This window comes from Chionomys nivalis, chromosome 4 (assembly GCF_950005125.1).
Source record: "Chionomys nivalis chromosome 4, mChiNiv1.1, whole genome shotgun sequence".
Lineage (NCBI taxonomy): Eukaryota > Metazoa > Chordata > Mammalia > Rodentia > Cricetidae > Chionomys > Chionomys nivalis.
In genome coordinates this window covers 99,491,180-99,514,764 of record NC_080089.1, presented here as the reverse complement: position 1 = coordinate 99,514,764, position 23,585 = coordinate 99,491,180, and the positions used below count along the sequence as shown (strand labels likewise).

The 23,585-nt window shown below is 47.9% G+C and overlaps 1 protein-coding gene across 1 annotated transcript in view; it reads right to left on the bottom strand.

Moving 5' to 3' along the window:
* Slco2a1 (solute carrier organic anion transporter family member 2A1) overlaps positions 1 to 22,986 on the bottom strand; it is a 74,385-nt gene extending 51,399 nt beyond the window's left edge. Inside the window, exon 1 of the mRNA XM_057768484.1 lies at positions 22,244 to 22,986. Within this exon, the coding sequence (XP_057624467.1) occupies positions 22,244 to 22,339 (96 nt within the window). The 5' untranslated portion in view covers positions 22,340 to 22,986. The remainder of the gene's footprint in view (positions 1 to 22,243) is intronic.
* Between the last annotated feature and the right edge of the window lie 599 nt (positions 22,987 to 23,585).

Genomic DNA, 23,585 nt, shown 5'->3' with positions numbered 1-23,585 from the left:
ACATTCAGTGCTTGGTGCTAAGTGCTGAAATGTGTAGCAAAATGGAAAGGGTGCTGCTCCCTCCCACATCAGGTGATGTGTTGTTGGGCAACACACGATGATGAGAAATGCTCTCCTTTGAGGGTTCTTTACCATCCTGTGTGTGCGTGCGCACATGCGTGTGAGAGCACATACATGTGTATGTTCGTCTGTGTATGTGTGTATGAGTCCAGAACAACTGAGGTTGTTCTGAGATGGGGTCTCCTACTGACGGAGAGGTTGAGACATAGAATAAGCTGATTGGTCACAAGCTCCCGGGATCCCCCTGTCTCTGCACTCTCTCCCACCCAGCGCTGGGGTTACAAGCACCCCACACCACCACACTCAGTTCTGTCCTATTTTTTTAATGTGTATTCTTAGGCTCAAGCTCAGCTCCTCATGCTACACGACAAGCGCTTCACCGATGGATCCACCTTCCTAGCCCCTCTTCCCATCAACCTCTACTCACCAGTCTAGGGTCAAAGGATGTCCCTTGAACTATAGTTCTCCATGGTTCCTTCAGGGAGCTGAGCCCAGACTGCAATTACAGCCACCCTGAGTGTTCCGGACCCTACAGCGCTCCTGGCACCCAGGACACACCTGTCGCCAGCAGGATGGGAAGGGAATGACCACAGACGTAGGATAAGCATGAGAAAAAAGCAATCCTCCCCATAAATACTGACAACAGGGCAAAGGCAGGAATAAATGCCAAGCGAATGACACCCTAGTTACCCAGCCACCCCTAACCTAGTATTAAGTGCACATAAAAGTTGTCAAATTGGGTCATAAATTCATTGTAAAAGCAGGTGCTTTTCTTCCATTATACCCATTCACCTCCCCCTAAAAATTCTGGAGACAAAGAAATTCACTTAGCAAATCCTTGTGGATTGATTCCTTTACTCTCTTCAGAATCCCAGAGGCTATTTCTAGCCCAGAGCTCCCAACAGATCCATCTCTATGTGGAGAAGCGAAGCCTCAGACTCAGTTTTGACTTTTGGTCCTTCCCACTCCCACAGGTTTGTTTTGGCAGACAACGGGCTGTCGAGTTTCTTCTGGGCATGAGAAGCAGAGGGTATTAAGCTGTGCCCCTGGGGCACCCAGTGGAGAGCCAAGAAAGTTCCATCAGAAATTAGTCAGTGTCCGGACAGGATGGGAAAGAACCTTCATTCAGGGAAAGCCTTGCTCAGGGCAGCCTGTGTGTCCACCCACCACCCGTTCATCTCCACAGCAACAGCGGCTCCCAGGAGACCTTGGAAGAAACCTTAATGCACTTGCTGGAAGCCACAGAAGCCACATGGAGCTCCAGCGCTCAGTAGTGGGTCCCTGAACACATGAATAAGAGACATGAGGAGAGGACTTGAGGAGCATGCGTGTGGGGTGTCCATCCTTCCCAAGTGGGTCCCCAGCCCCACTCATTGTCCACACTGTCTCCTCTGACTGCTCCCAAGTAAAAGTCCTTCTCCAGGTAAAGGCATTCCAGAGCCAACACTTGTACACCGCGGGTGAGCGCTGCCCCCACCCACTGTTCAGAGACCACCTTCTCTGTAATCAGCAGTCCCTGTAAGACACGCTTGTTCTTATACAGGAACATTCACACTCACACTCCACCACAGTCACCTCCTATTCCCCTCTCCAGCCTGCCAGGGACTCACAGAACTACACGCTGTCTTTACAGGCATGTCCCTGCCAAAGTCCCACCACCCCAAATGTGATGTCAGTCCCCTGCAAGTTTGGCCCTGTGCAAGCAGGTCCATCTGAGCCAGGATAAGATATTCAGGCAAAGCTGGATGGTGATGGCACACACCTTTAATCCCAGCACTTGAGAAGCAGAGGCAAGCAGATCTCTGATTTCGAGGCTAGCCTGGTCTACAGAGTGAGTACCAGGACAGCCAAGGCTAGACAGAGAAACCCTCTCTCGAAAAACAAAAAACAAACAACAACAACAACCAAAAAAAAATCAACCAAACAAATAAACAAAAAGATATTCAGGCAAAATAAAACACAACAGGAAGATGTAACATGCAGCAGAGCCGATTGCCCCGCCCTCCCTGCAGGAAAAGCAGAAAAAGAGGCAAGGAGGAGGGCGGTAGGAAGCAGAAAAAAGCTCTTACCCAGTGTTGAGATCTCTGCACCCCATCAGATGCTTCAGGGGAAAGAAATGCCTCTCTGCCTTAAACTGTGAACACAATTCCACTAGGTAACCTCCAGGAGATCATGAGAGGGTCCTGCCACCACTGCTCAGATTTTAACCAACCAAGTACCAAAGGCATGAACCCAAAGGTCCGTGTGTGGGTGACGGTGGCAGGGAAGGCAGGCTGTGCACCCTCACAAGTCTCCACACCTTTTTCGTACCCACCCCCCAGCCTTAGAAGCGCTCCCTAGTACACTTTGCTATGGTCTTGCTCCAATCCTTTTAGGACTCACATAAAACATTAAAGACATTCTCTGTCCCCAGCCTCCTTGCTGGGTATTACAGGCTAAATCATGGTTTCCAGAAAGCTACCTAAGCATCCTCACCCCTGGCATCTGGCATTATTTAGAAACAGGGGCTTTGAAACTATAATCAAGGTGGTGTTGGGTTATTGAAATAGAGGAGGCTCAAACCCACTGGCTTTTGCCCATAAGAAGATGTTTGGATAGAAAGACACACAGGCAGGGACACGCATGACAGTAAAGACAGAAATTGAAACAGTGTGTCTACAAGTCAGGGAATACCCAGGACCTCTGACTGTCTCTAGAAGGAAGGTGATTGGAATGATTGCCTTCAGCCTTCAAGGGAACCAACTTGATTCACACTTGATTTTTTTTTTAATCTCTGGCCTTCAAACACAAAAGAAGATAAATCCTGTTGTTTTAAGCACCCCAGCTTGTGGTGTTTTGTTTAGTCAATAGAAGCTGTTATAATACAGTGGGGGCCAGGGTTTTTTCCAAAGGCAAGTCTGAAGCCTGAGTGTTGCATGGAAGCTGAATTTGACTCTTACTTTGTCCAAGTGCTATGAACTATAAGATGACAAGTCAGTCCCAGCGTCATTTCTGTGTGGGTAAAGCTGTGGCAATGGCAGTAACTATGAACAGTCCTGTGGGATTGCTCGGAGACTAACAGCGCACATTTGCAGGGTGCTTAGCATGAAGCTTTGTTCCTGTTGGGTCAACATTCACTCTTTGAGAGCCAAGATGGTGGCAACAGGGAACACTTTGTAATTGCATTGGTCTATCGGTTCTGAAAGGCTTGGTTTTTCTTAATCACGGCTATGAGGAGAGGGACAGTGTATTATTGCTGATTCTTCCTAGAAAAGAACATTCGAGACCATAAGCAGATAGTTATTGACTAGCTGCCTAGGTCAGGTACATTCCAGGAGAGATCAAGAAGCAAACAGGGCTGGATTCCCTTTGGGAACAGTTTGTTGATAAGATCCCTGAGTATAATTGCAGCAAAATCTCTTGAGTAGAATTGGTCAGACAATAGATAAGTGGCCCAGGTGCCCTACCATGACAAGGACTGTGGACGGGTGAAGCCCAGGTCCCTGGAGAAGTGAGTCAGAACTAGGTTTTTGAGGATAAGTAAATTTTAGGAAGTGGAGAGAAAAACAGGGACCATCTCCAGGAAAACAGTGTGTTCTGGCCAGGGGAAGGTCTGCTTAGCTAGGGAAAGCTCTGGGTACCTTCAGGAAGAAATTAAATCGTAAAGGAGAATTGGCTCCCTAGAGGGACCATAGGAGTTCATCTCCTTTTGACCATCACTGGAGACTGCTAAGCCAGGATGGCACCTGCTGGACCTTTCCCATGGGTTGACCTGCAATAGGGAAGAAAGCCGACAGACTAGGAGAGGGTAGGCTGCTAGACAAGGCAGGACGTCTCTGGCTGGACAGTGGCCTTGGCTGGAGAACAGCCAAGGGAGAGGGAGGATTTCTGGCAAGGAAAGGGCTGAGAACTAAGGTGGCCCAGGGATGGCAAGGGACATCTGAGAGCCAAGAGAGGACAGAGTGGTGTGAGGGAAACAAGGGGCTCAGACGGTGAGGCAGACAGAGCAGGTGGTGAGAGGCACAGGCCACAGGGCTGAAGGAGAGCATGCGGGAGCAAGTGAACAGGTCAGCTGGGGGGAGGCAGTCTAACCGTGTCGTCCATCAGGAGAGGCCCGGAAGAGAGAGTGCAAGGAGATGAGACAGACAGGGGACAGTGACAACAAGGAAAAAAGGATCAGTTAGCCGGCGGTGGTGGCGCACGCCTTTAATCCCAGCACTGGGGAGGCAGAGGCAGGTGGAGCTCAGTGAGCTCGAGGCCAGCCTGGTCTACAAGAGCTAGTTCCAGGACTGGCTCCAAAGCTACAGAGAAACCCTGTTTTGAAAAACAAAACAAAACAAAACAAAACAAAACAAAAGGTCAGTTAGAGGCCTAATATGGGGGGAAAGTTAGGCAGGGCACCCCTGGTCTGCCTACCAAGGACAAGACCAGTTTTCTCTGGTCATATAAATGGTTGGTGACAATTTAGTCACATACACAGAGAAAGCGGTTCAAAGGCTGACTGGTAGTGGCATTAGGAGTGGCCTCTGGGTTTCAGCAAGGCCGGCAGGGAGTTCCAGGGAAAGAGAGACTTTTCTGCTCGCTATTCAGCTTCACGTCCTGGAGGAGAGCGTATGGAACACAAACACCAGTCCCAGTTTCTTTTTCCTTTCTTTATTTCACTCCCTCTTTCCATTTTTTTTTCCTGGCAGTGCTGGGAATCAGACCCTGGGGCCTGTGAAGGCTAGGTTAAGCTGTCTGCCCACTCAAGACTGATCCCCTCATCTTTACGGCCTTTTTCTGCCTTTTTTCCAGACTCCACGTTGTCCCCACTAATAAGGTGGAAGGCTTCCTTGACATAGAGCTTCATGAACACCTTCTGACAGCTGAGATACTAAACTGACACCGGACCAGGACAAAGCCCCAGGCCCTTGACAGATACCTTAACACAACTAAACCCTGATTTTCCGAGCTCATGGATCTGCAGCCAGACAAGGGGCACTTGAACTCTAACAGTATTTACGGTCTGATTGAAGCTGAGTCTCTGGTCTAGCCTTGGATAGATGGAAGTTCGCACATACGGTCCTAGCTGGAAGTTGTAGCTTTTCCCCTGATGGCTGTCCCAGGAGGGCAGAGAGCCAAGCTATCCTTGTGGTGTTCTGTGGTCATTGCTACGGAACCCAGCCTGTGTGTGTCGAGTACCCCTAGAGAGACTGCGGATTCTACCATGGCTGCTCCTCCTGGCTAAGACGGCTACTCTCGTCTCCTGGCTCAGAGAGGTCTCAGGGTCAGCGGTTCAGTCCTTAACTTTTACCTGAGCCACACCGGAAAATTCTGGGAGGCTGTCACTGGTTAGTGTAAGAGGCCAGGCAAATTTCCTCCATCCATTACAAAAGCTTACATCAGAAGTTCAAGTTGCCTGGCAACCAGGGGAGCCGAATATGAATTAATTCCTGCCAATCACTTGCAGGAGTACCTTGGCCACACACATAGTAGCAACCACAGGATGAACACTCTACTTGCACATCAGGGCCTCAAGATGTGCTTGCCTCAGAGGAGAGGTCCTTGAACTTTGGGGCACATCAGAAATATCAATGGGTTTACCAAAACACAGTGGATCCAGTGCCTCCAGTTTGTCATTCGGTAGTCTGGGGTGGGGCACAAGGAAATGTTCCACTTTGTCAGTCACTGCTGTAGAGTCAAAGGAAGTCCGCCTGAGCCTAAGTCCTCCCTTCCTAACATCTTTCTGTCCAGTGAGGAAGCTCAGCCTCTGGTCATACACATCCCGGAAAAAACAGGGACGCTGAAAAGCAAACTCTTTCTGTGGAGTGAGAATCTATGAGACTCGCCCCCACCCCATGACTGGGTGTCGGGGTCTGGCTGCACAGTGTGCATGGGGGAGTCCCCCATCCTTATTCCTTTCCTTTTTCACTTAGAACACTGAAGGCAAGTGCAGGAGAAGAGGGGAATGTGAACTCCTTATTTGCACCTGGTCGCTTTGGGCTAGGCTTTCTCCCTGCAGACCTCAAGATTCCTGAACGCCTTCATCAGTGAGCATCCTCAGATGGGAAAGATAAGTCAAGCAAACACGCAACGCCTACAGCTGCCGTTCCAGGAGCAGCAGACATGAGCTCACCTACCTTCCACCACCCGCCCATTCACGTCTGCACCCCAGGGGCCTGTGACCTAGCAGCAGGAAAGCACCATGCGGAAGGGGCATCTAGACACTGGTGAGCCACTTATCCTGTGGCCTGGCAAAGTTGTTGTAGAAGGAAGCAGACTCCCATCATAGCTTTTCCCGAACAGGAAAGGGGCAGACCACACCCCTTCCTAGGCTTCTTATAGAAACTCACTCAAGCACTCATGCCTCCCAGCAACAGGAGGGTCCACATTTCACGGATACCCCATGGTCCCATGGTACCCCTAACTCCTGGAGTGGTCACAGTCCATCCTGCACAGGTCCTAACTCTAACAGTGAGTTAAACACGTCAGCATGGCTAGGCTTGCCTCCACCCCTTCAATCAAACACAATCCAGGTGTTGCAATAGGAGTCTGCAGATATAATTAAAATGCAGAATCACCGAGCTTTTAGCAAGGACGATAATCTTCTATAATCTGAGTGGGCCCAATGCAAAACTTTAAGAGAAATTGACAAGTGCGCTTGTGGAAACACACACATACACAAACACACACTATGGACAGAAGCTTTGATCCAAGCCAGTAATTCCTAGGTGCCTGTTTGTGATTGGACAGAATAACAGTGACATTCAAAGAGACGCAGAGACTCTAGCGTACCTGTTAAAGTTTTCCTCATGTTTTCTTGTTGGGTTTCTTGTGCTATGTTCTGTGTATATTCTAGATGTGAGTCCCAGTCACCTCTAGATATTGCAAACACATTGCAGCCTGACGTGCTTTTTGCTTTAGGCATGTTTACTCATTACTAACATGGATAAGTCATCTTTATGTCTCTGTCTCCTGGTAACCTCCTGTCCCCTGACTGTCAACCTTTCTGGGTCCTGTTGTTTTCATCCTGTTGTTTTGTTGTTACTTGGTTGGTTCATTGGTTGATTTTTGAGTCTGATGTAGGCCAGGCTAACTTCCAACTTGCTCTGTAGCTAAGACTGATCTTGAATTCCTGGTCCTCCTGCCTCCACCTCCCAAATGCTGGAGTTACAGGTGTAACCTTTGAATATATTAGCTTACATAGCAAGAAGGAAACCTGAAGGTGTGATTAGGGTGTTAAATTGAGAGCTTATCCAAGATCTCTGTGTGTAATCATAAGAGTCTTTATGAGAGAGGAGGGGGAGGAGGAGCTGCGGGACTTCAAGATGCTAAACCGCTATCTTTAAGAATGGAGGAAGGGGCAGGACAGGAAGGAACATGGTTGACCCTCACACCCAATTGTTGTAGATGTCTCTTTTCAAAAGCACTTTGACTGTATATTTTAATAAAACCTGAGACTCTCTGGCATGGAAATGATGAGGGTAGGTCATTCGCAAGGGTTGTGATTTTCTTCTATCTGGTTGGCACATCATTCTCCACTTTCCGATGAAAGGGGTTTGGTTTGGGCTTTTTTTTTTTTTTTGCTCCCCCTCCCACCTTTCCATTATTCTTCCATCCTTTGATTAGATTTTGTTTTGTTATCATTTTTCTTTATTCTCTTCTCTTTTGGAAGACATGTGTCCAGAGCCTTTTCACCGATTACCCACATATATTTCTGGCTGTAGTAAGCACACATTTCAACCCATTTGCCATCGTGACTGTTTACAGGGCCCGCTCCTGTGGCATTATGCATTTGTGCTGTGCACCCACCACCAACATCCGCCTCTCAGACACTTCATCTTGCAATGCTGAAGTGAATACCCATTGTACAGTAGCTCCCCACTCCCCTCCACCACTCCAACCCCAGGAAACTGCCGCTCTTCATTCTGTATGTATAAATTTGACCACGGTAGAGATATCATTTAAATGAAATTGTATCTTAGTCACTTTGCGATTGGCATATTTCACTGAGCAGATTGTCCTCCAGGTCCATCCGTTTTTATAGTATATGGGGGAATGCCCTCCCTCCCTTTGGAAGGCTAAGTGCTCCAGCCTGTGGCTATGCCTTGTTTTGCTTCTTCATTTATTCATCGGTGGAGACCAGGGCTGCTTCTACCTTAGTGCTGCTCTGATCAAGGATGTTTAACTATCACATTGAGACCCTACTTTCTGTTCTTTTTGCCTGTGTACTGTCCTAGCTTCATTTTTGTTGCTAGGATAAAGTACCTGGACCTAAAGCAAAGAGAGAAAAGGATTTATTCAGCTTACAGTTCCAGGTCACAGCCCAGCATTGGAGTAAGTCCAGGCAGACCTGGTTGCTATTGTATACAGCATTGCTTCTGACTGAGGATCCCACTTCACAGTCAAAGAAACATGGAGGGACAATGGAGGATGCTGCTTGTTGGCTCACAGGTAGGCTTGATGCTCAGCTAGCTTTCTTAGTTTAGGACTAGCTGCCAAGTGCTATCTAGGACTACCCGGTGCTACTCAAAGTAGGCTAGGCCCTCCCACATTAATTATCCATCAAGACAATCCCCCACAGACCAGCCTGATCTATATAATTCCCCAGCTGAAACCTCTTCCTCTGGTCATTCTAGCTTGTGGCAAGCTGACATTTAAGATGAACCATCATATCTGCCCAGAGACAGAATCACTAAATCCTATGGTGATTCTATTTTTGACTCTTTGAGGGATCACCATACTATGTTCTGTGATGGCTGGACCAGCTCACGGTCCCATCAACAGCGTAGGAGTTCCGGCTCTTCTGCATCTTTTACAAAGCACCTCTACGTATTTGCAGTAAGAGGGATTCCATGATCCACGGACCTGTGTTGTCGATGGAAGCCACTTTTCCCTAGAGCTCATTATGGTCCATCTTATGCCTTCTACCCAGCCTTTGGGAGGCAGAGACCTTGTTTGTCTCATTCCTAGCGGTGTTTGACATTCAGTCATTCCATGGGAGGGCAGTGAGGATGACATTAAAGTTCATGGTCTGTGGCCCAGGTATGTGAAGCAGACTCCACTTTATTTATCACCTTATTCTCCTTGGTAACATTCAGCTTTCTCCCCCACTTATATGGCATGTGACATTGAGACTTTGCTATTCTTCGCCTAACTGTGCACTATCTGTCTGTCTGCCTGGAAGACAGGCGTTCCCTTCTGCTTTTGTTCTTCACTGGATTGCTCATGGTTGATGGTAAGTGATGAAGATGATGAAGATTGGGGGATGACTCAACAAACTGTTTGCCTTGTGAGCGTGAGGACCTTGATTTGATCCCCAGAACCCGTGTAAAAAGAATCTGGGCAGGTTTTTGTGCACCTGTAATCCTGTCACCGAGGAAGCAGACCTTTGAGGCTATCTGGCCATCCAGGGTAGACTGCTTAATGAGTTCCAGGCTGGTGAACGACCCTGTCTAAAAACCAACCAAACAAAAAAACCAAACAGTTGTCCTCTCTCTCTCTCTCTCTCTCTCTCTCTCTCTCTCTCTCTCTCTCTCTTTCTCTCTCTCTCTCTCTCTCTCTCACACACACACACACATACACACACACACCTAAATATGAATGAATAAATGAACCTCACCACTTTTGGCCTCAGAGGGTCAAAGGTCACTGCTGCTTAAACAGGGTCCAGCCCTGCAGACAATGTGGGGCCGGGCAGCAATCCAGGCTCACCAAAGTGACTCTGGGCAAGTCCGCTCAGAGATGGTTTCCACATCTTCCCAGATATCAAACCACAGAAGCAGGATCATTCCTCCAACTAGTGTTCAGCAGATCCAGGGTGGCTTCTGTTCTTGCTGTCTCACCCTTGGACTGCTCTTCCTACAGGGCAGCAGCTGATCACACACACTCATCTCTGTAGGAAGTTCCATCAACCCTTGGGGCCAGATTCCTAAACTCTGAGCCAGCCCCTGGTGGTGGGGAGGCACCATAAGAGCAGGGAGGGCTTCCTGGATAGACCTGCCTCCCGTCTTCCCAGAAAGGAGAATGTTCCACATTCTTGTCACTCTTTAAGGCTTCAAGTATTGTTATCCATCTGACTTTGCTTCCATCTCTGGGAAAGCAGCGAGACTGGAATGCAGTCCTAAGCGTAAAGATGCAATGGGAATCACAGCCACCCTACAGGACCTCCCTATCCCTCTTACTGAAACCCTGCTGCATCCTTGGTCCATTCTCAGAGCTCTGGAAAAACAACACTCTGTCCTCCATTGCTTTTTTCCCCACGTACCACTGGTGCAATGTCTTGGTGCACCTGGCAAGGGAGGGTGGATACCAACCACTACACTCTTTAGGGTTTGGAGTCGGTAGTTTCATCTAAACATAAACACAGGACATGTTTGTCGTAGAACAATAGAGAACACAGAAAGCCACAAAGAACAAAGTGAAACTGTTGATAGCTGCCCCTCCCCGAAGAACCACTGCTGCCTAAATTGTGCCTTTCTTAGAGCTGCTCTGTGTTTTCTCTCAGAAACATCCATCCCCTCTAATACAGTTGTCCATCCTACCTCGTTTTACTTAACATTGGAGAACAAGCTCCTCGCAATGGTTGATTTATTTTTAAAACTTTAAAATTGATTTGTAGTTCAATTCCCAACATCACACATACACACAAAAGATCTGCAAAGATTCCACAGACATCTTGTGGTTTAGTTATGGACTCTCCAATGACTTGATTGGCCCTTCCCTCAGTCGGAGTTTCTAAGCGGATGAGCTGTATGCTAAGACACTGTGGGGTGGACTAGGTTTCCATTAATTCTTTCTTTTAGAAATCAAGTGAGTTTTGTTTTTTTAAACCTCATCCACACCAAATCTAATGGTACTGTACCCCTGGAGTGTGGGTCTCCATTCAAGATGAAAGAAGAAGGAACATACATCCAAAGAAGAACCATGCAGAAGTTAGAGTTCCAGGACATTTGGCAAACCCAGCTTAGGAAGCAGCAACATCTCTGTACCTCTGGTAGGAAGCCATGATGTAGCACAGCTCTGGACTAAACTACTGGAGATACATGAAGGACGGTGCAGCTGTGGAGGGGAAGAAAAATCTCCAGAGAGCCCTGGTTCCAGCTCCAAACCTGTGTAAGTGACAGTCCCTTCAGGCCACCTCCCAGTTTCCTCCACAGTAAAATGTGAAGTCATGGTTTGCACTTCACAGCAAAGTTCTGGAAGGATCTAGTCTCGTCCACATATGCTCACTAAACTCGTACATAGCAGGTGTGTTCCCATACAGGAAGCCTCAAATCTATTGATAATTATAGTCACCGCTGTCCATTTTTATATGGCTCACCATACACATGGTCCTAATAACATGGATATGCTTTTGTGTGTGATTGTGTGAAGGAATTTTGTTATTGCTACTAAGAATGTGTTGGAATTAAGGGCAACTGATTTAAAGATAATCAAAGCCAGGTAGAGTGGCTCGTGTACATAATAACCACACTTAGAGGGCAGAGGCAGGAGCACTATTACAAGTTCAAGGTACACCTGATTAATGAGTGAATCTTTCCCCGGTTTTGGTTCACCTTAGATCTTCAGGTCATAAGCTAATATTAAGGGAAGCCAGGGCAGGAACTAAAGACAGGAATCATGGAGGAATACTCTTGCTTGTTTGTTCTCTGCCTTGTTCACAGGCTAGCTGTCTTATTCAACTCTGGGCCACAGGGCAAGATCCTCCCCCCCCCAAAAAAAGCAAAAGTGAAATTAAATTAAACTGAACTATAACACAAATAAGACAGCCAAACAGGTATGAATAATTCCACCCCACTTCTTATAAATTTTACATATTTATGCATTAAATATATACATAGGTTATGTCTTGTTAGCTTCAGCTATAAACTTGATGGAGCCTAGAGTCATCTGAAGGAGTCTCCATTGAGGGATTACCCAAATCAGATCGGCCCGTGGGCATGTCTGAGAGGGATTGTCTTAACTGATGATTGGCATGGGAGGGCCTCACCTAAGTGAGTGGTACCATCCCAAGGTAGGTAAACCTGGATTGTAGGTGAAAGCTAGCCTGTGCATGAGCCAGAAAGCAAACTAGCAAGCAACGTTGCTCCATGGTCCCTGCCTGTAGTTGTTGCTCTGACTTCCCTTGGAGATGGATTGGGACCTGAAAGTATAAGACGAAATAAACCATTTTCCTCCCTAAGTTGCTTTTGGTCAAAGTGCTTTCTCAGGAAAGTAAGCTAGAACAGGCAATATGAGGTCCTGATTTCCTAGGAGGTGACTGAACAAGAGTGGAGGGGCTTCTGCAGAGCAGAGACATGGAAGAGCAGAGGTCGAGTTTAGCTCAGCATGGACCAGATAAGGCTGGGGTGCTAACATCTGTAGGGCTCGCCTGGTGATACAGTGAGGTCCTCATCTTTAAAACTACATGGACAATGACATCAGTAGATTTCTGCATCTTTGAGAAAATGAGTTTGCACATCACAGTCAATTCTAAAATTCTATAATTCCCCATACCAGGAAGCCTCATCTTTCTGTAGCGCATCCCATCTAATTTGTATGGATTCTATACAGTGAACTAGCCATGATCCACAGTGGATGTGGCAAGTGGGGAGAAGGGTTTTCACCTGTAAATGGGAGAGACTAATGAGCCCTGCCACTGTGCAAGCTGGTCCACCAATAAGCTGCTCTCTGGAAGCTTCTGTGAACCCCCAAAGTTCATTTCTATCCAGGAATATAATCGGTGCCCTCTTCACTACATATAGTATCCCAAAGACAGAGGGTAGAAACTTGATTTTGTAAACTATCCTAGCATGGGAACCAGTGAGTCAACTTACTCATTTCAACTTCCATATAACATTTCCAGGTTTAAAACTGAAAATCCTGTGTCCTAGGGCAAACGGAAGCAGTGGTTCAGCCTGGGAACCAGGGCATTCATCTCAGAAACTTGGGAGCCTCTTGGAGAGGCAGACAGAATAGTAGTACCTAGCTAGAAAGGGTCTCACCCACAATCAGTCAACTACAGACTCCTCACTTACCTCCCAACTGTTGCCTCAACCTACATTGTGAAACAAAGAAAAACAGAAAATTTAAGAAAAAGAGGAGGTCCCAAGGCCCAAGTGAAGAATGATTTACAAAGTTGAGTAAGAAGGTGGTTGGTTAAAATTTGTCTAGGGATCTGTTTGGCGACAAAGACCCCAGGAAAACCTGCTATCTCTGCTGATAGATATTGGTAGCAGCCTACCAATATGTCCCTATCCCCCATACTCAGGGTTCTAACAGATTCTGTAACTGGGTCCTCTTTTGAAATGTCCCCCACATAGCTCAGTTTAAGAGTTTTCTGACTCACATCCCACATCCCTATTCCCTTTAAATGGTCTAGAATCCTTATCTCAACACCCAAGAAGCTGACGAGGTGAGCTAACCAGATAAAGTAGCTCTCACCTGACGTCTATCTGAATCATGTTTCTCAAATGTGGTGGGCTTCATCTTGGGTCCTGCATTTGAGACACAAAGCAACTCCCTGGGCTGTTGATGTTACTGCAAGATTGGGGAACGAGAACAAACTTGCAGAAACAGATGATTGTAGAACAAAATATAAAATTCTCTTGATTTTAAGGGGAAAAAAGAATATGTATCAAAGAAATGTAGCCCTCTGGGCTAGCCATAGCCTCAGCTACATTGTCCTCTTGTCTTACACAGGTGTGGAAAGCCATGTACTCCGTGTAGAACCCATGGCCTTGAGATGGGGCATTTGACAAACAGAGCTCTATGTTGGTCCCTTCTGAGGACTTCTGTGTCCTAACCAAGACTCTTGGTGTTCTAGGCTAGCTCATATTCCAGGGAAATCAGGTGCAATAGTCCTCTGGATATAAGCAACTTTCCAGACTCCTCTAGGACCCCAACACTCATTAAACCTCTAAGGAGGGAAGAGTCTGCTGTATCCCTCGTAGGAGAAGGCAGTTAGCACCCAATACTGATTATATTGAGTGTTTCATGGGCTCCTCACAAGCCCTCGGGCTCCCTCTCCTCATTTCACCCTTGGGTGTGGCTGAGCCTCTTGGAAATTCTGCTGAGCTTCACTACCCAGAATACAAAGAGTCTGGGAAGGCCAGCTCAGGAAGGGGACTTCCCACACCCCCACAGTATCAGTCCATCCCTCACCCTCACAGTTCTGCCTTGGTTTCACTCTCCATTCCTGAAGAGATCTAATCAACTTCCAACAGTAAGGCAGACCCAAGGTCCTCAGAGCCAAGTGAGCAGGGATTGATGGAAGAATCCAGTTGTTTCCACCGGCTTCCTAAGAGGTCTCCAAGCATAGCGCAGATCTAACCGGTTCCGCTCCTAGTCTCATCCCAATCAGCAACTGCCAGCATGAGATGAGAATCTGAGACTGGGGAAAAAACCCTGAGACCACTGAGCCCAAGCCTCACGGTCCCAGACAAAAGAATCTAGAGGTCAGAATCCTTCCATGGCCACAGGAAGAAGTGGGCTGGTGGGAATTTCTGTTTTGCCAGTTATTCGGCTTGCAGCCGTGCATGGTTCTCCTTTTCCTCAGCTGTGAGAAGGAGGTGTTGACACCTCTCGTCAGGGATGTCATTAGAATCCTAAAGGAATTTTTATTTATTGTGTGGGTACGTGTCTGTGTACACATGTGCAAGAGCACATACATGTACCTGTGGAGGCCGGAGGTTGTGTCTTTTCAGTCTTTCTCCGCCTTAGATTTTAGACAGGCTTTCTCACTGAACCTGGAACTTAGGGATTCATCTGGGTTGGCTGGCCAGTGAGCCTCGGAAATCCTCTTGTCTCTGCCCTCTCTGCAGTGAAATTGTAGGTCTGTGCCACTGCTCCAAGATTTTTACATGGGTTTTGGGGATATGCTTGCATGGCAGACTAAGCCATCTCCCACTCCCAGAGGAAAGAATTTAGAAGCACAGATCTTAAAGTCCAATGGGGAAAGACATCAATCAGCTGAGGTCAGAAGGCAAAATGGAGACAGAAGTGCACAAGATCTCATCCCCATTACCAACAGCGAGCTTGAAACCTGCCCTGAAATCATCCTAAAAGACGAAGGGCAAGAGAAACTCCGTAAGTTATCAAGTTTGGTAACTACACCACCACAGGATGACAGCAAGCCCTTCCCACCTCAAACCCCACTCTACAGTCACAACAACCAGGCAGTGGCTGGCCCGGAGAGAGCTGCAGACATACACAACAGTGACACTGAATGAAGAACCAGTAGGACCCACATGAGGACAACAGCCAATTGGCTTTGGACAGAGACCGTTTAGGAGAGGAGAGACGTGGTACAAGGACAGTGAGAGGTAAGGAAAACAAGACCTTGACCAATCCTCGGATCTACAGAGAGCTCAACTCAAAATGGATTAGATTTAAATGCAAAAAAATTAAAAGTAAAAAACAAAATAAAACAAAAAAAAACTTTTAAAAGACTTTTGCGAGAAGATACAGGGGAGAAAAATGCCCAGAAAGGATAATTCAATGAAGGGTTCTTGTATATAGCACACACACAAAAAAGCATCCAGAACACTGTAAGCCAGACATGGCAACACACACTTGTTGCCTAAGCAACTTGGAGATGGAATCAAGAGGATGGAGAGTTCTAGGCCAGCCTTAGCTACACAGTGAGTTGAGGGCATCCTGGTCTACACAAGACTAACAGAAGCAAATAAAAGCTGGTGTTATCTACAGCAGTGAGCAAAGAATCCTGTCTCAAACAATGTGGAAGATGAGGGCCGATGCCCACAGTTGAGCAGGCATATACACATAAACATACAAAGAGATGGATAATTGGAATTCATCAAAATTAAGGATTTTCTCTAGAAAATAATTTCAAATGATTTTTAAAAAGCAAACCTACAAATTCAAAGACAAAATTTGCAAACCAAATACCTGACAAACAGTTTGTAGCTGGCGTACAACAAAGAACTCTTAAAACTACATAACACTAAAGGAAAATGACAACATGTACGGCCAACAAACACATGAAGAGTGGTTCAGTCTTGATCCTGCCAGCAATGAGGAAAACACAAATTAGAACACAGTGAGAAGTCCCGCATATCTATTAGAATTTTTACAAAAGTGAGTGACAATCTCAAACGCGGTCAAGCAGCCAAAACAAGTGTAAAGTGAGATGGCCATTCCAGGAAATAGCTGGGAAGTTCCTTTTTTAAAAAAGTATCCCTGTATAACACCCACACCACCCAGCAACACACCATGGCATTCGCCCTAGAGAAATTACAAGCTATGTCCACACAAAGGTCTGTGCCAATCACTCTTGCAGATTTATCTGAACTAGTCCCAAAGGGAAATAAGCCAGAACCCCGTCAGTAAGTGAACAGTGTGCCAGCGATGTATAGTACATCCATACCTGGCACACTCCAGCAGTAGAAAAGAACCAACTCTTGAGACATGCAGTTCTTTAGATGGAATGGAACTCAAGTACGTTATCCTGAAAGCAAACAGCTGGGTTTCCAAAGGTCACCTGTTACATGATCCCATTCATGTAAGATCCTTGAAATCATGCATTCCCAGAGATGGGGACTGGGTCGATGGTAGGGGTTAGGGGCAAGTGGTGAGAGGGTGAGCAGGCAAACAAGCTGGCATGGCGAGTTGTGTGTGGTGGGTGGTGAAACACTCCTGTATCCTCTGGTGGGCAGCGTCTGCACAAACCTGCGCATGATAACAGTACCGGACTGTGCTGTACGTGCACGAGATAGCAATGTCAATTTCCTGCTTTTGATAGCCCTTGGAATTACCATTGTTATGCAGCATGGAACCCTGAGAGAAAGTGGGTGAAGGAGACACAGGACCTCTAAGGTCAGCTTTACTAGGAACCCGTTATCGTTTTAAACCGAATACAGTTTTCTAAAAGACTCTAAAACAAATCAGGTCGTGTCTGGTACTAGCAACACAGGTGACTTTCTCATGGGGCCACTGTGAGAGAGCCCCGGTCCCCTAGTGACAGCTCCCTGCGTAGGTCCTGTGGGCACGAACAAGGGCAAACTCACAACACCATTTCTTTACAGCATTCTTTGAGAAAACGAGGCTAGAATATCCAGATAGACTAAGAATAACAGAGAACAACCTCCTGGGGTCTCACTGAGGGTCCAGGAATCTTCCTAGCTTGAGTCTTCCGTGTTCCTCTCCATCCCTGCCCTGGGGACTGGGCACATAACAGACATGTACAGCCAGTGCCTCTACAGATAGAGAGGCTGTCTGGATGTGGTTAAAACCATGGTGTGGAATAAAGCAAGCAAGGGAGGGAGGAGGGGGAATGGATATGGGGGTCAGAGGCCTCTGACAGTCCGCTATAAACACCATAACTGATGACACCGTGAGACAAGAGAAGGTGAGGAGAAGCCTGCCCCTCATCCCAACAGCCCAGGCTGGGTCTCCTAGCATGGAAAAAGGATAGCCATGTCATAAAGTCAGGAAAGATTAACTGCAGAAATGTAACTTGTTCTCATTTGTTCTGTGTTGGGAAGAGAAAAGCTATAGAGGGCTTTGATTATCATCCCAGAGAGGATCCCAGTGTCCTATTACCCAGGAAGCCACCAATCCTCATCCTTCCTTCTCCCTACCCTTGCCTTCTAAACTTGCCAAGATGGCCTTCTGAGAAGGGAACACTTCTTTCACTGCTAGAGAAATGCGCCCCCTGGAGGGAAGTAGGTGCATCTTCCTGTCTTCTTTTGCTGTTCTTTGGTGCAGGGAGTCCCTTGGGAGTGTTTTCCTGGGGATGGACTAGATTACTGGCATGCTGTCCTAGATTCTGAAAACCAAGAAGCGATGCTCAAGATGCCTCCCCACCATCTGGGGGTCCAAGGCCTCAGAAGTTACAGACTCAGACAAGAACAAGATAGTTTCCCCAGACTAGTGCTCCCAGTCCGCTCAAAGCAAGCCACAAGGTTGGCCCTTTTTTCCTCTCTTCCCACTGTTCTTCCACTGGGTGCCCCTGCATCCCCTAATAGGTGTTGCTTTTCCTAAAGTTTGGCGGCCATCACCAACAGACTGCTCCCCCTGTAAGATAACCTTGACTTAGCTCCAAAGGGGTGTTTCACTTTAGAGAGCTCTGTCTGCATGGAGTTGTCCTACCCCGAGATCTCTGAGGGAGACTGCTTTTAATTTAGAGTCCTGGGGTTGTACTAAGGCAGTTGACAGCCTTGTCTGGGTGGCTCCCAGCTTCCTAAGAATCTTGCAAACAAGATCTTGGGAGATGCCTCCTGCAGGAGGAGCTGTGAAAATTCGCCCGGAAAGGCTTGGAAGGGAGCTCAGTGGGAGAAGGCTTTCTTGTATGTGGCTCTGGATTCAGCCCACAGCACCACAAAACAAACAATCAAACAGAAACAGAACACTTCCCAAGGGATAAGACCACAGCCCAACCTATAAGCCTCTTGCCTTGTAAGAGGAAGGAGCCCAGTTCCGTACTTAGCACCTAGGTAAGAATGTCATTGCCCAAGGTCAGGGTGCTGTTGATCCTAATACTAGGTAGAGACCAGAGGTGCCCTGGGGATCCAGCCAACCAAACGTAAGCAGTGAGCTTCAGGATAGTTAAGACCCTTTCTCAAGGGAGATAGGTGGTCCTGAGGGTGATACTGTAGTGTGTTCTCTGACCCCTATATATCTGTGCACATGTGTCCACTTTTGTATACATGCACACACACACACACACACACAAAACAAACATTCCCCTAAGAGTTGCAAGTCTCTTTCACTGAGCATTATAAAGGGTGAAGAAGTAGGAGCTGATCGGTATTGAGGGTGTCTGTCTGGGTACCCACTGTACCTCCTCCTGGATGTCTCCCGGACCTGGAGAAAGTACTGTTAGCTGATGGCTGTGTTGTTGCCACTTTCAGATCTGGAGTGGAAGGCATGATGCTGATGAGGGGCTGGATAGAACAATTTTCTGCTCTACGGCTTCTCCTGCCTCGTTTCTCTCCCTGCCACCCTTCCTGATTCTGTGAAGCACTGATTTCCTCATCAATGAGACTGATAATACTATCCACCTGATAGAACTGTAAAACAGATGGAATGCGGACACACAATTCTCAAAGTCTGTCCATTCATAAAATCAATTACTGTTAGCTGTTAATAGTTGATATTATTATGGGTATTATGATTAATATTAACTGCAGTTGTTAACGAATAACTGTGCACTATGAAATAAGTGGGATTTTGGACACAGATCTCATGTAGCCCAGGCTGCCTTAGACTCACTATGTAGTCAATGAGGACCTTGAGCTTCTAATCCCCCTGCCTTTATCTTCTGAATGCTGGGATTATAGGACCACCATGCCCAGTTTTTTCTTATTTTTATTACGTGTTTTGTTTTTAATTAACTTTTAAACAGTATTAAAGATTTATTTTATGTTATATTTTTGTACAGTATCTTCTGATCATGTTTCCTCTCTACCCCTTTCAGTTCCTCCCCACCTTCCTACCCACCCAACTTTGTATTCTTTCTGCCTCTCTATCTTTAAAACACACACACACACACACACACAAACTCGAAAACGAAAATCAAAACAAATAAAAACCAATAAACCAAAACAAATGCCCAAACTAAACAAAAAACCGACAAAAAATAAACAAACAAAAAATCATGGAGTCCACTTTGTCTTGGGCAGCTATTCCCGGACAAGGGGGTCTTCCCAGAAGTGTGGCTGGCATTCCCACTGATGCTCCATTGAAGAACACTGGTTCTCCCTTTGCTGGCACGTATCAATTGTAACTAGCATCTTGGCTAGAGGTGGGGCCCACTCTCCCTTCTCAGCTCTGGGAACCCATCTGGCTTGAACCTGCACAGGGTCCACAATGTGGTGCTGAGGCTGGAACCCGAGGCTTCATGTATGCTGGGCTAGCATTGAAACAAGAACTCCTAGATAACACTGGAATGCACAGTCTTGTTCATGGACTTTGTCTATAAACTTATCTCACTTGGCGCTCACCCTGGGGAGAGCCTTTCTTCTCTTACCCCATGTAATTCTTACTGAGTTGCGAGGGTGGGAACTGTTCATGGCACCCACATTTTCCAGAAGGGACCCCAGAGGCCCAAGAAAGGTGAGCCATGTTTCCTGCATGACCCAGGAAGTGAATGGCTGGGATAGGCCATGGATCTTGTCCTCAGACTTCACCCCCACTCCTGAACCATGTGGAACATGGGGTTTACAACAACATGACTCTTGATCATCCATCTCAGTGACAATGATTCTAGCAAAACCAGCCTCTGAGCTGGATGTCCCTTGTCACGGTCCAGTCTTTTGTATCACCTTTTCCCTACTGGGAAGTTATAGGGCAATCATCCAACCTGTCATTAAGAGGAAGAAATCTCCCTTCAAATAGCGAAGCCCCAGGCATAGCTTCCTCAAGAAGGAAAAGCTCAGCTGGTGGGAATCTCCATTCCAGGTGTGCCCAAGGTCTCCTGGAGTAACTGGGTTCAGTTTATAGGGATGCCAAGACGGGCTCTCTCCCAACTCCCTGCCATCCATGGCTCAATTATCCGTCAAGGAAGGAGATGTTTTAACAGAATCAAGAAAAACTCTCAACTGATAGATAAGAACACTTAACTCTCTTGGGAGGCCAACTGGCCTGGGTCCAGGGCTCTGACTTGAATCTCGGGCATGTGAAACATGTTTTTTTTTTTTTTTTAATCTTCTTTTTATATTTTTTTTTCAAAGAAAAAGCTGCCAGCCAATTATTTTAGGAATTAGGGGTAACTGCGGAGTTATTCTCAATCTCTCCAGCTCATCCTTGCCTCACTGTCAGGAAGCCTGGCACAGCCACCTCTCCTACCCTTCTCAGGGAAACTCAGAGTCCTCCCTCGCCAGTCCTGCCACAGTCTCATTGCTTAGAGACCACCCAACCCTGGCGCATGCCTTTTCCTCTTAATTCCTCAAGTTAAAAATATGAAAAAAATCTTCACAATTCCCCAAGTCCCTCCAAACTGGCAGAACCAAAATAATACATGTTGTTCCCATCCAGGTCTGGCTCAAGGGGAGATCTGAGGATTGTTTACAGTTATCTCCCACTTTCCATGTTATTAATATTCCAAGAGGGAAATCTAAGCGACTTTTTAAAACTGTGGTGGAGAAAAGAATCAAGGCAGGGCTCACCGCAAGGAACCCCTGATCTACCAGTAACACCCTGTGGTAAAGAGGTGGCATCCACTCTGACCTCTCAGTCTCCCTCTCTTAGACACACAGAGGCTGCACACAGTGCCCCAATCCTTCCATGTGAGGTATGGGCACCCCATACTTGGAGCGCTTGTTGCATCTAAGGTAGGATTGTGGGAAATAATCTCTCAGCACCATATTCTTGCCTGATCCCAAGGTACCTAGATGCAGGTTCTGTGGCTTCTTACTTTCCACAGGGTCGTTTAGCGCTCCCCAGGAGGCGCCTTTTTCAGGAACCTCTCCCCTCAAATACTATGAGTGAGGATTCAACCATTCTAGGCCCTTGTAGACCTGTAAGAAAGTGGACCTCACTTCTGACCATTATCAAAGAAGGCATTCTCATCCTAACAGTTTCCAACACTCTGTTTTGTTTTTCCTTCCCTAATTTCCCATAACTCTCAGGCCACAGGCACCTCCTGTGACCTTTTTTAATAAACCTGGAGCGCCTGCTGTTTGCTTGAGGCCATTTCCAAACCAGAAGCGTTTGGGGATTTCTTAAAACTGCTGGGGGCTTTGTAGCCAGGTAGCAAGCTGGCTGATCCGGGAGAACTGCAAGTAGGAAAGCCCAGCCAAGAAGTGCAGACTTCTGTCGTCCACCTGGGACAACGTGAGTGCACTCTGACTTGAGGCATCTCAGCATGCCTACAGCCTGTTATTGCCCACTGGGGTCCTCTGGATCCACTCATTAAGGAAGAACGTGCCCACAGCTGAGACCCCAAAGACTTCCCTGGAGGTGTTCTTTCTCCGTGGAAGAACAACAGTACAGCTCCCTCTGTGTGAAGGCACGTCTATTCTTCTAGTTCTTATCTCCAGCAGAGCCTGTGAGCTTACATGCGCGATACACACCCGATCATGCACACGGGGCGGGGGGGAGGGGGTGTGGACAGAGAGAGAACAAGCGAACGACCTGCAGTCGCCCCTTCACACTCCCTGGCATGCCCCAAGGATGTGGCACCGGGCACAGAGAAGAGGGCCGGTGCACTCAGAGCTCAGGGACTGGACACATCGATGCCCTAGGTTGGTTCCCTTCCTCCCCTCCCCCGAACTCTACTCACCTTAATGTTGCTGAAGACCGAGCTGGAGCAGCGTCTGGCTGGGACAGAGGAGGTGCCGCTGCCCTGGCGAGCTCCGAGTTTGGGCAGGAGCCCCATCGCGACGGAGGCAAAGTCCCCTGGCCGGCCCAGGCGGAGGCAACAGGCTGGGGACAGGTTCTGCGGGACTTGGGACCTTCGAGCTGCAGCAGTAGTAGCCAAGCGATGGGGAGCGCGACGCGGTGACTGAGCAAGAGAGTGAACTCTCAGAAGTTTTTATAAGTGGCGGCGATGATGAAACGCACTCTCTCTCTCCTCCCTCTCTTCCTCGGGTGTCAGAGGTGCTGCAAGCCCCCGCCCAGCCTCTGCCGTTTTCCCGGGCAGGTGTCTTGGGTCCTGACTTCGCGGCTGCGGAAGCCCAGAGTCTCTAGGACTCGATCTGGTGAGCCCTAACTACCCAGGAGGTCCCGCAGGCAGGGAGGTGGCACGCGAGTTGATGGCGGGCCCCCGAGGAAGGGGTCACCGCAGATGGAAGAGACAGGAGGCTGCAGGTCAGTGGAGAGACCTGGGGACTTGGTGGGATAGAGGGTGGGCACGGAACTAGGGAAGGGGTGGAGAGTTGAAAGGGACCCGAGGGGCGGCGCGGGTCTCCACTTGGAGGAAGGGAGCGAAGAGTCACCGAGGCTCTTGGGATTGTCCAGAGCCGGGCTCTGCGTGTCTGCACTCGCTCCGCAAACCTGGGCCTTCGGTTCCGGTGATGGCTCTAAGACTCGCCGCCCAAGCTCTGTTTGTGCTGAGGACTGATTTATATTTAAACTGCTCTTTGCGCTGAAGAGGAGGGTGGGAAGGCGTAACAAGGTGGAGAGGTGGGGGCCGCCCCAGGGCTGGGCTCGAACTCACTGGAACCGAGCCAAGGTAAACTGCAGGCGCTGTCGAGTGTCAGCGGGTCTGGCCTGAAGTGCTGGGGGGTGGGACAAAGGAAAGCGCTGGTCTGACGGAATTGCCCCCGCACTGACCTCCTCTGTAGGCTGAGTGAACAAGGTTTTTCCCCCTCCTGGACTGGAATCTTAGAGAAAGAAGGTGATCCTTTTCCGGGAAAAACCAAAAAGGATCCAACAAAAGCACTTGAGGCAGTTCGGCAGAGGAGGCATCTTTCCAGCCCCTATTCCATTGTTCCCTGCAGAGCTACCTCTTCCAGCTGCAGCCCAGCCCAGCCTAGGAAAAGATGCTCCTCAATATGGGGGGGGGGGGCGGGGGGGGACGACACAGGCTGGGTGAAGGGTGGTGCACGCTGCCTTGTTTCTACCCAAGGCCAAATGCCTTTCCAATTCCTGTCTGGCCTGGCGCTCTGGGAACTTCTCCCTAT